The 15,653-nt window shown below is 37.7% G+C and overlaps 1 protein-coding gene across 1 annotated transcript in view; it reads right to left on the bottom strand.

The window, feature by feature from the left end:
• Positions 1-15,653, bottom strand: part of SYNE2 (spectrin repeat containing nuclear envelope protein 2) — a 325,154-nt gene that overhangs the window by 225,200 nt on the left and 84,301 nt on the right. The window contains exons 21-29 of the mRNA XM_004370941.1: positions 13,744-13,878; positions 8,986-9,144; positions 6,675-6,886; positions 6,440-6,530; positions 5,496-5,614; positions 5,145-5,271; positions 3,512-3,669; positions 2,569-2,716; positions 1,324-1,904 (exon numbers count right to left, since the gene is read on the bottom strand). Of these exons, the coding sequence (XP_004370998.1) occupies positions 1,324-1,904; positions 2,569-2,716; positions 3,512-3,669; positions 5,145-5,271; positions 5,496-5,614; positions 6,440-6,530; positions 6,675-6,886; positions 8,986-9,144; positions 13,744-13,878 (1,730 nt within the window). The remainder of the gene's footprint in view (positions 1-1,323; positions 1,905-2,568; positions 2,717-3,511; positions 3,670-5,144; positions 5,272-5,495; positions 5,615-6,439; positions 6,531-6,674; positions 6,887-8,985; positions 9,145-13,743; positions 13,879-15,653) is intronic.

The following is a 15,653-nucleotide window of genomic DNA, read 5'->3' as shown; positions in this document are numbered from 1 at the left end:
CAAGGCTGTAAATCTTTATGGAAGCAGACTGCCACATCTTTCTCCCTTGGAGTGGCTGGTGGGCTCGAACCGCTCACCTTTCGGTTTGTAGCCGAGCACTTTAACCATTGCACCACCAAGGCCCCTGTTCTCAACATCAAATATACTAAATACCTTACTCTCCTCACTAGATTGTAAGCTTCAGGAGGGCAAGAATTTTTTTCTATTTTGTTAACTGTTGATCTGCAGTACCTAAAAGAGTGCCTGGCACAAAGTAGGCAGTCGATACATACTCGCTCTATTAATACCTAGATTAATAATTAAATTATTTTATTATTTACAAACTTATAGTCTTTCACTTATAAATTTACATATAATTTACTACTTATTATTTATAAATCTATAATTAAAATTTACTAAGATTAAATTAATAATAATTAGTTCAATACCTCATTAAGAACTGGAGCACTTTAGGAATGAAAGTTTAAGACAGGACACAAAGAACTATCTCTGCAAATTTTCTGTAAATCTACAATTATTTAAAGTTTTTTAAAAGGAGTTAAAAAAAAAAAGACTGAGGGCACAGAGAAGAGTTAGAGGGAAGGGCACAATTTAACTACGTCAATGGACTTGGACAGCTCAAGAGTCTCAAGAGACCACTAAGCTTGAGGGACTAGAAGTGGGCAAAGGAAGAGACAGAAAGTGGGAAAGAGATTTAGAAAGGGGAGAAGGAGTTGCAGAAAAGTGACGCTTGCTGACAGTTTAGTTTTCAGGACCTGGAATTAAAATAGCAGCACTCACACACAATGCTGCCCAACCTCAGTTTACCCGATTCTGCTCAGTTTCCAGAAGATTAACCTTACATTACCTATTAAGTTCAGTTCCATGCCCTCCCACTTAATCCCCATCCCAATCCTTCTGGGAGGAGAGGAGAAGACCAAATAATTAAGAAGCAGAGACAAGATGTGGCAAGTGCCTCTTCCACCACTTTCTTTAGTGTCAAATGTATGGTGTTTCCCAGCTCTTCCTCTATCATGAGAACTCGATACTAAACACAGCAGTACAAAGGATTTTGAAGTAATGCATGTGCTTTATATGTATCTTACTTTACCTTTGTTCATTGAGAATGCACACTTTAAAGAGAAAAGAATTATAAAACATTTTGTAAAGGCATAATAACAAAAAAGAAGCTTGCTTGAAAAGTCTTTCTACAGAAAAGGATGCTGAGCACTGAATAGAGTGGGATGAAATAGAAATAGAAAGACATAGAAAGTATTTATTTCACCTAATACATAGCTGAAAATGCAGATGGACTGGATAGAGATGGATAGGAACAATATTTACCTTTGTTTTATAGCTGGAATAGTTGGATCCTTAAGACCGATTTTGCTAATTTGATTCTGCACATCTTGAATATTTTTAAGGAGTTCATTATTTTTGAAAAGGCAAATCTCTAGTAATTTGTTTTCCTCATGTACACCAAATTTCGTTGACAAAACATCAATAAGTTTTTCACAGGAGCTGTCTTCACCCCATTCAGCATCTTTAAAGCTTATATCAAGCATCTTCAAATGTTTATCCAAACATCTGGCCTTGTCTTTCATCAGATGAATTCTTCCCTCTTCATTTTCTATTGTCAAAGTATTTTCTGGTAACACCTGTGTATCTGAGGCTGAAAGATCTGTCACAGGCTCAATAGAGAGTTCGGCTGTTCTTAGAGAAGCCAAAAAATCTTCCAGGTTTTTGAGAGTGTCTTCACTCCTCTGAACCTTGTGGTTCATTTCTTCAAGTTGTGCTTTGCATTTCAGTATAATATTCTGAGTTGCATGTAGGTCAAATGGATGTAATTCCTTTAGGGCAAAATTGCCTGCTTTTTCCAAATTGTTACATATTTCAATCTGTTTTGCTATGGAATCTTGGATATTCTAAAATAAATGTAAGAAAAGTTGAAAAGACTGAGCAGAAAAAAGCTAGGCTGCACCAGAAACTAACCCCAAGTTACATGACTAGGACTGAACTGGAAAATGCTCCTGAGTTTCACCGAGGCTGACAGCTTTGACAGAAGAAACGTTTTAATTACAAATGATCAGCCTGCCCAGCTGTTTCATTATCTAATACCCTTTTGGAGGTCTCAATCAATCCCAAAAGGAAAACACATATATAATCCTATTGCTTCAAGGCAAATAACTAGAGACTTAACTGTGGAAAGATCTGTTTTACAACCTGAAAAATCCTAGTATTTTTTATTTAAGATGAGATGTGGAATAAGTAAACTATAGAATAATTTTGCCAATCTAACCATGAGTCTAGTAAGATATTTAGGAATTCCGGTATTGTAGAAGGTATTTATAAGCAAGGCTTCACTCTGAATTCAAAGAAAATAACTCATTGTTTACTCCAGGATACTTAGTGCCAAATTTGCAGGGAATTAAAGAGTTGTGAAATAAATAACAAGTCTATTGAAGTCTAATATGGAGTCTTATTGAAGACTTTACTGTCATGGCCTTATATTCTACAGATACACCCTTGATACATAGTTAAAAATTCACATGACTGTTCTGTAAATATGCTATTAGAACTTATAGTTACCTTCAGGTTTCGATAAATGCTATCAGCATCAATCAGATGAAATTCCTGAACAGCTATTTCATGAAGGAGTAGGTCCGAGTTACAGAGAAAAAGTGATTCCTTCTCCACTGGTAAAACAATCTGCAGTGCAGTCTCTAAAGACTTCATTCTGAGTGAAAAATAAACCAGACATAAAGGAAAGGCATTGCACAATGGCATTATTTAACCATAAACATAAAATTCTATCCAATAAAAATACATACAGTGATTCTATATACAGATCATCACATTAAAACTCTAACTCAGCAATCTAAAATGCCAAAGAATGAGTTGTTGGCTATACCCAAGGGTTCTTAATAGTTCAACAGATTGAGTGGAAAATTGTTCTAAAATATACTAGGCCTTTCTCTGTCTTTTGAAGTACAAAATACTCAGTGTAATTTAACTTTGCCTTAATGACGAAGAAACCTCATTATGAATACTAACTCTTTTATTAATGGAAACATAACAAGTCTCAAACCATAGGGTCTACTGATTATAAAATAAAATGTGTGACTCTGTATAAGTAAGACATAGTCTTCGTTTCTTCCTCTGTAAAATGGGTATATGTACGAGGGAAAACAATAGCATCCTCATTTTAGAAATTAGGAAACCAAAGCCCAAAGAGGTTATATGACATGGCCAAACTCATGCCCAAGGGAAGACAGTGGGAAGAGAACGGGTTTTAGAACTCCACAGATCTTAAATTCCACTTAAGTCTCTGGCTAGTAGTATGGTTTGGTTATGTTATTTAACCTCTCTGAGCATCAGTTTCCTTATCTGCAAATAACCATCATAGCGGTAACCTCTCTTAGGGTTGTTGTGGAGATCAAATAAAGAACATACTTACCATAGTATTGGCCTAGCTTAAAATGGCATTGAATAAATTCAGTAAATGCGTGATTAATAGATTTTAGAATTATACCTGGCATTGAGGGTCATCTGAAGATCTCTTTCTTTTCCCCTTAATATGTCTCTTGCCTTAGCTATAACTGGCTTCTTTATGTCACTCACAAGATTTTCTAACTTTAGTGAAGTGATTTCAAATTCTTTCCAGCAAGCATCAGTTTCATCTTTTAAGACCTAGATGAAATGCATAATTTATCAACTAATGGGTTACCAGGTACAATTATTATTTTGTTATGAGACATTCATCAACTGTGGGAACAAAGTATCAAATAAAATTCATAAAAAAATTTTTCCAACCATCGACAAGTGAACTCTCCTTCAGGGAACAATTATATTAATTGTGCTCTCAAAGGACCCCTTCAATGAAGACAAAGGAGTCATCAATATGGCTTTCAAAGGTATCCAAACTCCCTCCCTTCCCCTGTTAGATACACAGAATGCAATTCAGAAAGATAAAGATATAAGAATACATATTCTATTTCTCCTAAATAGTAAACCTGGTTACCCTCTAAACTATAAGAAAATTGGAGTGAACCAAAACCGCTTCTATATAAATGAAAAGTGAATGACATTAATTTATAATTAAACATCTACAATTCTATACTATACTTACCTTGGTTCTCTTTTAAAAAAAAAAGGTGCTACTGAGTGCTCATCAGTATAATTTACTCTTCACTTCCCCCAAAGATTAATATAGCTTTTTCTAACCAATTCATTATTCAGCCACTGGTGTAAGGTCTCAAGACAGTTTCTTAATTATGGTAAAAACATGCTAAATCCACCACTTGAACAACTGAGATTTTAATACATGAATTTGGCTAATTCAGATGGAAAATAGACAAGAACTAGGTGGTAGCATGTGACTCAGGAACTATCATAAAAAAAGAAAGAAACTAGAAAACACATGAGGCGATTATAGGAACCGCCCATGGCCCTTTTTCCACCTGATGGAGAACAAGAAGGATGCACTGCAATGCAAAGATAACCTTCAAAATAAGGAAGATATTACTTGTAGCTCTTATAATTTCTGTTCCCACCATCAGAGAGATTGTTTTTTCTGTAGCTCCTGAGTCAAGTTCAATACCTTCTCTGAAGGTTCTCCAGGAAAATCAGCCATCACATAAAATGAAAACCCCTTCCACTGCCTGCTCCTTCCTCATTGCCCAACATCTGGCAGCCAACAACTGGTAAACAGTACTTTTAGACAAAGTCACAGTTTGGTCAATATGATGAAGGACTGAAATAAATATCTGAAGTCATTGGTTCTTCCTGTGTTGCTAATTCAGGAACACCGAAACAGGAACAGCATTGGTTGAAATTGCCTTCAAGCACATTGTTTTTAACCAAATGATCTGAAATCTTCATCCCCACCACAAGCACAATTAAAAATTCTGCAAGCCACAACATCTGGAGTATCAGATTAGAGCTTGAGCAATAAATTAGGACCCTCAAACAGTCTTTCCTGGATTTTGTAGTTGAATGCAAATGACTTTCTGAAATAAGGTGACATCAGAAACGCAATCCAACAAGGACAGTTCTTCAGAAACACAGCACATGTGACCTCAACAAAAATAGTCAAGTCTATACTCATGGTGGTATTATTTTCTAGTAACAGAGACAACTAGAGAAATCATATTTTCAGGAATTACCTGTAGATCTGCCAGTTTATCCTGCAGACAATCACTACTCATTTCTTTGTCACTAGAGAAATCAGAAGTAATCCTGAATTTGTTGTTTTGCAGGTGTAGTTCAAGAATCTCTCCATGTGTATCATACCTGCAAAAAAATTAATGCAACGGTGCTTAATTTTAAAAATAAGACAAAAAATACTTTAAAAATTACCATCCATTATGCATGAGGAACTCCCATGAAAATTCTTTTTTAAGTTAATGGACTACATGCAAAAATTACTACTAAAAAATAATAAAAACTTATTAAAGTATACTTTAGTACTGCTGAAAGGTTTTTGTTAGATTTTCCAGTTGCTTAAAAGAATTTACCTCTCTAGTAAACTATTTATTGATGCATTGTAATCCTTTTCACACTCCTCCATAATGCTTGCTTCATGTTGAGGCTTTAACTCTGATTCCAGGCTAAAATTCTTAATCGGTTCCATTGCCTAAGCAAACACGCAAAATAGTAAACATGTTATCTTTAGTATGTTTAGTTATTTAGAAAAGACAATCACTCTACGTTACAAAGATATACCGTTAATTTTTTTATACCCCAAACCAGGAGATATGAGTTTCTTTGAGGTTTCTCAGCTCAAAAAAAGGCCCTCCCATAGCAGAGAGGGATTTATTAGACTGGGTCTCTCACCTTCCAATTAGTATGCAACACAGTAAAGAAATACTACCAGCCCCTACAGCCTGCTGTTGCCTATGACCACATACTCATTGTTAAAAGTAGACATAAGCTTAACACACAGACAAGTTGACTGCTGAAAACAAATACGTCTCATTCCTTCTCCACACATTCTGACTGGCTATGATACACAGTAAATGTCCACTTATTTAGAATACAAGAATCTGGAAATCTCAATTTCCAGGGAAGGTAAAACACATTCTAATGAGAAAAAGACAAATGATAAATGGACCAGTACATCTCAATAAAGCTGAGGCATCAGTACAGATTAAGCAGAACCTCTTATACCCTCAATAGTAATATACATAGACAACATGTATTCATAATGGTTCAAAATGGTCTATTTTTGTAAGAACATTTTGTATCATCAGAGAAAGATTAAGTAGGCTCGCTATAGCTTTGGTTCACTGCATTCTAATTTTTGAAAAGCTGTCATCCTTGCATTTGTTATGTGGGAATGGTCAGTTAATGAAAACAATCAGAAAATTAAAATCAACACTTAATTAATAAGAAATGGATTATTGTGTAGTTGGCCTTTTCATTGGGTTTACTTCTAAAATACATTAGCCACATATAACACCTTTTCAGTTGATGGCTGATTATCTGATTTTGCAAATGGCACCTCACTGTGGACATCTCTTCCTCCATTCTCAGATGTGTTCATGGTCCCCCTGGAAGGAACCAAAAGTTCATATTAAAATAGAGGGGGAAAATGAAACCTAAAAGAGAATAAGTAACACTTATGCTATCTAGTTTTGCAAAAGGCTTTATCTAGTTTTTCCCTGAAGAAGTAAGCACTCTTCTGAAGTACTAACTTTTTTTTAGACATGCCTCCCACCACGGGTTGCAGGGTCATATGAATCTCGGAAGCAGATTTCCTGAGTCTTTCTATCCTTTGTTCATAATCTTTAAGTACTCTCTTCATTTCTTGTTGACTCTTCTGTGAAGTCAGTTCTTCACATAGCTCCCTCAGGACTTCTATGTGGTGATCAAGCTGGTACAGATTGCCTTCCTCAGAAAAGCAAGCCTAATTGAAGAAATAAAGCCAGAAATGTGTTTCAAATGAGTGTACATGATTATTCCATAAGTATTACAAACTTACAGATGTCTGTGACTTTAACAACATGCTATTTTATAGGTTACCCACGGGGTGCCTGGTATGGTAACAGGCACTGGTGATACAAAGACGAGGAAATTAGCCCTAAAGGAATTCCCAGTCCAGCAATGTAGGCACACAAATAATCAGAATATAATGTGGTAAATGTTGTGATGGAGTCACTCCCCTGCCTGAAGAAGTCAGTGAAAGCTTATTTCACAAGAGGAAACCATCTGAGCCCAGGGCAGAGAGAATGAGGAGTTCTCCAAGTGAAAAGAAGTCCATTCCTAGCAGAAGGAGCAGGATGTAGATAAAAAAGCACCAGGTATTGTGAAAGGACAAGTGTGGCTGGAGTGCCGGGCACAGAAGGGAGGCTAATGAGGTGTTCTGGGGCCAGACTGTGAAGGAACTCTGTGGCCTTATAAGGAGTTTGAAGATTGTCCTGGGGTAACAGTGAACCAGTGACATAAGATCTGTGGTTCAGAAAGGTAACCCTGGTGGTGGGACTGAAGATGACACAACAACAGGGAGTGAGTGGAGAATACTGACATAACTCAGGCTAACGTAACCGGAGGAGGAAGTGGTAGTTCTGCGGTAGAATTCTCACCTTCCATGAGGGAGACCTAGGTGCAATTCTTAGCTGATACAACTCAAGTGCAGGCACAACCTGTCTGTTAATGGAGGCTTGCATGTTGCTATGATGCTGAACAGGTTTCAGTGGAGCTTCAAGTGCAGGAAAAAAGGCCTGATGATTTACTTCCAAAAAAGCAACCAATGAAAACCCAATAGATCACAACAGTTCAATCCCGTTGTGCATGGGATTGCCATGAGTTGAGGGCTAACTTGAGGGGAACGAACAACAAGTTAAGTGGCAATATGGATGGAAAGAAAGAAAAAGATTCAGAAGCCATTCTGAAGAGTAACAAACAGGACTTGGCAACTGATTCAATGAAGGCAGAGTGGGAAGAAACGGGGAAGAAGAGAACTATTGAGACAGCAACACCTTTCATAGCCAAGATGCAGAATATAAAAGGAAGTATGAGAGAAAATATCATTGTTTCAATTTTGGACATGCTGAGTTTGAGGTCTCTGAGGAACGCCAGTGATATCTACTAGTCAGTTAGAACATGGAGCTCAAGGAAAAGGACTCAGCTGGAGATAAAGATCTAGGTGCTATCACTGTAGTTGTCAGCTGCTGTCGAGTTGATTCCAACTAATGACAACCCCATGTGTGCAGAGTAGAATTGTTCCATAGGGTTTTCAAGGCTGCGACCTTTTGGAAGCAGAGTGCCAGGCCTTTCTTCTGAAGCACCTTCGCGTGGGTTAGAACCACCAACCTTTCACCCAGAGACTCCTTATCACTGTAGAGGGAGAAGTTAAACCCTGGAGTGGATAACATCCCCTAGAGGAAGCATAAAATTAGCCAACAGTAGAGTTAAAGAAAGCTAAAACATTAAGATAACAGAATAGAATGGGGAAATTTGTGAAGGATACTAAAAAAGAACTGAAAAAATATAAGGAGAAGCAAGAAAGACTGATATTGGGAGAGCCAAGGTTGGAGAAGTTAAAATATTAAAAAATGAAGAGTGGTCAGTAATGTCAAACGCATAAAAGCAATCAAATAGGATGAGGACAAAAAGAGCTCATTAGATTTGCTCAAACTGGTTTGGTCCTTATACCCCAATTTGCTATCTTTCATAAAGGCCACACTTCTAAGAACATTTTGTCCTGACAAAAGCAACTATAGGGGCTTCAGCAATAGTCGACACATTTGTAACCAGAGTCTAAAGGACAGGAACATATCCAGGGAAATCATAAAATACTAACCCAATGCTGAATTTTTCTCATTTCTCAAACAGAAAGCAGCACAGGCTCTGGCTAAGACTTGAACTGCATAAGCCATAATCTCCACAGAGAGTGAGAGGGCTGAAGTAATTTTCAGAGCATATTTAAACCTGGCTAAGGACATACATGGCAATTTAAGATAAACAACAAAATGACAAAATTTAAATGGAAACAGATTATTTTACCTCATGTTCCTTGATGAGACCCTTGGTCCTTCCTCTACGAATTAGTTTCTTTTCTTTATTTATTTGTTTTTCAAGTTTTGAAATAATCTCATTAAGTTTTCCTTTTTCAATATCTATTTTTAGTTGCTGAATGTATAAAGACAGTTCATGATGAAGAGACTGCAAAAAACAAAGGCACATATTAACCATGGAACAGAATATACCGAAAGGTTTCCATTAAAAACACAATAAAATATTTACGGTAAAGAAGGGAATAAATAGAGCTTAAATGGCATTCTGATTCATCCTCACGTCTTTGGGGAGGATGTTTTAAAACATCTTGGATCCATAAACAAACTTTTTTTTCTTTCTAACAACTAAAAATGTATTTTATCTGTGAAAGTCACTGTTAAGAGAAAGAAATGACAAGCCACAGAATAGGAGAAAACACTTGCAAAACACGTATCTGCTAAAGGATTTACATACAAAATGTCCAAAGAACTCTTCAAATTCAACAATAAGAAAACAAACAACTCAAAAAACAGGCAAAGGATCTGAACAGACACCTCATCAAAGATATACAGATGGAAAATAAGCATACAAAAGATGTTAAACATTATATGTCATTAGGTAATTGCAAATTAAAACAACAATGAAATACCACTATACATATCTATTAGAACGGCTAAAATCCAAAAGAACTGACAATACTAAATGCTGACGAGGAAGCAGGCAACAGAAACTATAATTGGCTACTGTTGGAAATGCAAAATGGTACAGGCACTTTGGAATACAGTTTGGCCATTTCTTATAAAACTAAATAAAGTTGTATCATATGATCCCACAATTGTGTTCCTAGGTATTTACTTAATGGATTTCAAAACTTATGTTCACACAAAACTTGCATGCGAATACTGATAGCAGCTTTATTCACGATCACCAAAAACTGAAGGCAACTGTGATGTCCTTCAATAGACAAATGAATAAACAGTGGTACATCCATACGATGCAATATTATTCAGTGATAAAAAGAAATGAGCTATCAAGCCAAGAAAAGACATGGATGAATCATGAATGTATATTACTAAGTTAAAGACGCTAGTCTGAAAAGGCTACATACTGTATGATTCCAATTATGTCATTCTGAAAAAGGTAAAACTATAGAGACAGTAAACAGATCAGTGTCAGTAGCTGAACAGGCAAACTACAGAGGATTTTGTTGGTTGGTGAGACTATTCTGTATGATACTGTAATGGTGACCATAAGACATTAAGATATTTTTTGAAAGCCAAAGAACTTTACAGCATGAAGAGTAAATATTAATATATGCAAATTAAAAAAAATAATTGAGGAGTTCAGAAGATCCCATGATGGAATGCAAAAAGTGACAGAAGAATCTAACTGTATTACAAATGTATGAAACAACTTCCCTGAAAGGAGTAGAGGAATAAGATATAATCATCTAAGTAACTCTGGAAACGAATGGAATCTGTAAGACTAAAGGCAAAGTAGCTGTATATAAGCACTATATTCTAGTTGATAAAGTTGTTTCTTACAGGGATACTGGTTAATAATTCTGAAACCACTAAAAATGTATACTGGAATTGAACAATTACATAAATGAACGGCAGATGGTGGGGGCCAAGTTTCTCACTGTTGGAGTGGAACGTTACAGCTAAACAAGGGGAAGAGGCTACAATGATCCATGTGGTAATGCATTAGAGTTGAAAATATTAATATGAACTCATGGTTCACTTAATATATAGGTGACTACATATAAAAATTTTTTATGGATATGTGTGTATACACAGGTTAGTATATACACGTATATCACCTTGTTCTGTCAGTTGAGAGGGCCTAGAAGCAATGATATCCTAGCAAGGAGCACTCAGAGTGCTCACATCTTGGTTTCTAATACCATTCTCCAATAAAAGGAACCAGGGCTCCTTGGAGAAATGGTAGATTCTAGGACTAAGGCAGGAAATATACAAGATAAGCCTGGAGCATCTTGCAATGCCAGAAAGAAAATGCCCAACAACAACAACAAAACGCACAATGATGGGGGTATGTCCAAAAGACACAAGAGTCAACTGAAAGAGCTCCTAATGGCCCAAGCTGGAACAATTTGAACAATACAATAATAAAATAGTATTGGATTATAAAGTATAAAATAAATATTAAGTCAATACTGATATAAATAAATGATTTAATAAATAAATAAGGGGGGGAATGGACTAATCTGTACAGAAGAATTCCAAACAATTTACGTAGATACTTGGAACCTTAAGGAGGTGGAACATAACTCCCTACTCTTTAGGTGTAGGCTGCACATAGTGATTTTCTTCCAAATTACAGTATGGAAGGGAGAAATAAAAAAAGAGTAACTTTACAGTGGAAAAATCTGATAAACACTACTGCCAGCCCCAAGTGAAAAGTCAGACTGATAGCACATATCGTTGATATATGGAAACCTGATGGCACAGTGGTTAATGCGTTCAACTGCTAACAGAAAGGTCAGTAGTTCAAACCCACCAGCCGCTCCATGGGAGAAAGATGTGGCAGCCTGCTTCCGTAAAGATTTACAACCTTAGAAACCTTATGAGACAGTTCTACTCTTTCCTATAGGGTCACTATGAGTCAGAATTGACTCGATGGCCCTGAGTTTGGGTTATCTTTGAGATGATGTGATGAGACTGGTACTTTACCTCTGTGGTCTTCCTCCTAAAAACTCATAACCTCAGTCTTGTCTTTGAGAAAACATCAGACAAATCTCAATTGAGAGACATTCTACAAAATACCTGACTAAAACAAACAAACCAAAAAAAAAACCCCGCTGCCGTCGAGTCTATTCCGACTCATAGCAACCCTACAGGACAGAGAAGAACTGCCCCATAGGGTTTCCGAGGAGCGCCTGGCGGATTTGAACTGCTGACCTTTTGGTTAGCAGCCCGTTAAGGTCATCAAAAACATGGGAAGTCTGAGAAACTATCACAATCAAGAAGAAGAGCCTAAGGAGATATGGCCATTAAATGCAACATGGTACCCTGGATAAGATCCTGGAACAGAAAGAAGGACATTAAGGGAAGACTGGAAATCTGAATAAAAGTATAAACTTTAGTTAATGATGTATCAATGTCGGTGCATTAATTGTACAAACGTACTATACTAACCTAAGATGTTAATAATAGGGGGAACTGGGTATGGAGAATACTGCAACTCTCTGTACTATCTCTGCAATAATTCTGTTAATCTAAAACTGCTCTAAATTAGTTTATTTTAAAATGTGTTTTAGGAGAATCCTTAATAGCAGAGATTCATAAATTAACTGTGTGTGTGTAACAATACATACATATATACACACATATTAAATTTAATAATAATTACCATTTACTGAACATAATCTCTGTGACAGGCGTTCCTATAAATCATCATTAATCCTACAACAATACTGCCAAGTGGGTAGTGTTATATCCACTTTATCAGTAAGGCTCCTAGAAGTTAAGTAACTTGGCCAGTGTCATAGTTGCTGAATCCCTGTTTGCCTGATACCAAATACTATACCTATTTCACTATGAAATTCTGTGTGTGTAGATAGGGTAATATGTTATCTCAGTCATATCCAAGCAGGAAAACAGAAAACACTCTAAGCATCTAAGCAGAAGGAATCAAAAGCTGGGAACTGATTACACAAGAGATGAAAGAGGAGAGATGCCAACCAGGGAACGGGAAGGCAATCCAGAGATTAGTAACAGCAGGAATCTGCTACCACCCCTGCACTAGAGGGTCTCAGTGGAGCTCAAGGAGAAGGGTCACCCATCAGAAGCTGGAATCATGGCAAGTCTGTTTTACAGGAGCTGGAGCCAGGGGGAGAGACAGCTCCCACCTGAGACATTGCCCCGGAGACAGAAGTTGAGAGAAATTCTTTAGCCTTGTCATTTCTCCCCACCTCAAATCTCCCTCTAATTTCCTAAGACTGTTGTCATTGGCTGAACTACAACAGAAGCCAGATGATGTGGGAGCCTGGAAATCCCAGCCTGCGAGACTCAGCTCCTCTGGGATACAGAGTAGGTGGAGAAGGGGCAATGACAATACCAGGAATGACCCTGACGACAAACAGGCCCAGGATCAGACCTATAAGCATACGTCCCAGGTACACAGTGGTGTTACTAGGAGGGGGTGGGGGGTGGGGTGGGGGGACGGGATGGTCCATACCAAGTAACACTGTCAGAGGGGGTGATACCAAAATGCCTGTCTATAAAAATATCCCTGTAGACAGTTATAACAACAAAAACATTTTATTGTAAGCCCAGTTTTACAAGTATCAATATACCTACAAGGCTAAAACTCTATGCTAATTTATTTTTTGAACGTTCTAATGCACTACAGTCAGAGCTGTCATTATCACCCAATTACAATGGCGCCTCGAATCACGTGGTTTTTCATCCGCACACAACGTAAGCACGCACTGTTGTTTTCATTGCTGCCGGTGTTTTTATAGTCACTGATTTTCATGTATGTTCGCTACAATATTGTGGTAATTAGTATTTGTGAACCTATAGCAATAACTTCTGAGAATGAAGTAGTACTTAAAGGAAAAGAAAGTGATATACGGGAATTACGATTTACAAGTAACAATAGTACAAAACACATTACTAAGGATTCTGTATGGTCTGGTACAGGAGGAGGTCCATGGGTGTGGGTGGGGTGATACCATGAGTTACTGCACAGAGTGACACCAACCCTAGTGATGCCACTTCAGATACATATGCATGTTCTTACCTCCCAGTTGGCACAGGCATCTCTACTCCTTTCTTCCAAAGACTGCTTTACATCCTCAGTTACATTATTTTTCAGTTCTTCAACAGCTTTCAAATACTTGGTAAGACTTACAGAATTAAAAATTATCAGTGCTTCCTAAAAAAAAGGAGACAAGAGTATGGAAACCTCATTCTACCATCAAATCCTCAGAGTTAATTACTGTAGGTCTTTAACAACTAGAACTAGGAAGGGCTTCTCTGGAGGCTATTTGAGGATTTAGGGGAGACACCTCTTTGTAAATTGAGGCTGACATCCCTTTTGCATTTCTTGAATTATTTTTTAAGAGAAATATAAAATATCTATTATTCAAATAGTAGTTACACATTTGAAGCCCAGATAAAGACCTCTTCATGATATTCAAAACAATTTTTGCTACCCTTTTGGTAAGTAATTTGAAAATTATCATGCAGGGTAATGACCTACTGGCAACATTTTCTCTAAAGTTCATAAGTAATGAGCAGACACCAGCCATGCTTCACAAGCAATATGATACGAAGAGCTTACCAGCATGTATTGGAGATTAGTGTTGCCATAAGACAAAATTCATAATAAGGTTAGCATGACAAACACTGTATGCAGTGATGTGCATAAACATTACTATGCTGCAAGGAGGCAACATTACCTTATCATCAACTTCAAAGGTGTGCCCAGTGCCAACCACATTGGAAGTCCCACTCCAGGGAAGGAGCAGCAATAGAAAGGGATAGGAGTACCTTGCCAGTAATGTGTCTGCTCCTTACCTGGCAGTACTCTATAAAAGCAGAAACCTAGCTATCTAGTCAATGAGAAAATAAAAAACAGGTCAAGGCATATAAAAGAGACAGAAAAACTATAGAAAATGAAAAGATAAAAGTAATTCTGGGGCAATTAAGTAGGGTGGAAATTCATTTATTCACTCACTACATGGAGAAGGACATCATGCTTGGTAGAGCAGAGGGTCAATGAAAAAGAGGAAGACCCTCAACAAGATGGAATGACACAGTGGCTGCAACAATGGGCTCAAACATAACATGACTGTGAAGATGGCACAGGACCAGCAATGTTTCCTTCTGTTGTACATGGGGTCGCTATGAGTTGGAACCGACTCAACGGCACCTAACAACACGTGTTTATTATGGGCCTGCTGCAGAAAAGAGACAACACTGAGCCCTAGGACCTTCTCAAGGCCTCTTTGCAGGTTGCCAAATTTATGGCCTAGGGAGCCATCTTAACCCTATATGCTGGCAGGAAGCTCCCACTGCCCATGTGTCCCTAGAGTCACATGGGTTTCAGGGAAATAACCTGGCAAGGCAGGAATCTTGTTTCTTCTGTAAAAGTGTTTCCACTTCACTAAATGCCAGAGACAAAAATGGGGAATCCCTGGCCTTCAGATTTCAAAACAAAATGGTCAAGGAGAGCAAAGCATTTCAAGAACTGGTATCTCCAACTCTGCCATACAGAAGGAGGCTACGAGTCTCCTTTCTTTTCCCCCTGCTCTCCTTCCTGGACGGACCATATCTGCCCTCCCAAAATCCAGCCTAGCTATTATTTCAAAGACCACTGACTGTAAAGTCCATCCAGCATGCTCAGCAACCTGGGCATAAGAGTGGGAAAAGAAGACATGGGAGTTGGTCAAAGCTGGCGGCTAGCAAAGTACAAAAAGCATAAGATCAATCAGGTGAGGGCTTTTAAAGTCGTGGGAGAACCACTGGCTAACCATCCAGTATGGTTAACAATCCAGAAAGTCAAAATTGAGTTGAGGCCCAGAAGAGAGATGGAGGGCATGATGAGAGTGAATAGAGCACCCTGTTAGCAAGAAAGTGGGAGCAGCAGGGTGGGGTTGTTGCCTTACTTCATCTTTTTCTTCTCCAAAATGTCTAGCTCATTTTAAA

The sequence above is a fragment of the Trichechus manatus genome, unplaced genomic scaffold (assembly GCF_000243295.1).
Source record: "Trichechus manatus latirostris isolate Lorelei unplaced genomic scaffold, TriManLat1.0 scaffold00010, whole genome shotgun sequence".
Taxonomy (NCBI): Eukaryota; Metazoa; Chordata; class Mammalia; order Sirenia; family Trichechidae; genus Trichechus; species Trichechus manatus.
Note: the sequence above shows the minus strand (reverse complement) of the source record. Positions and strands in the feature narration are given on the sequence as shown.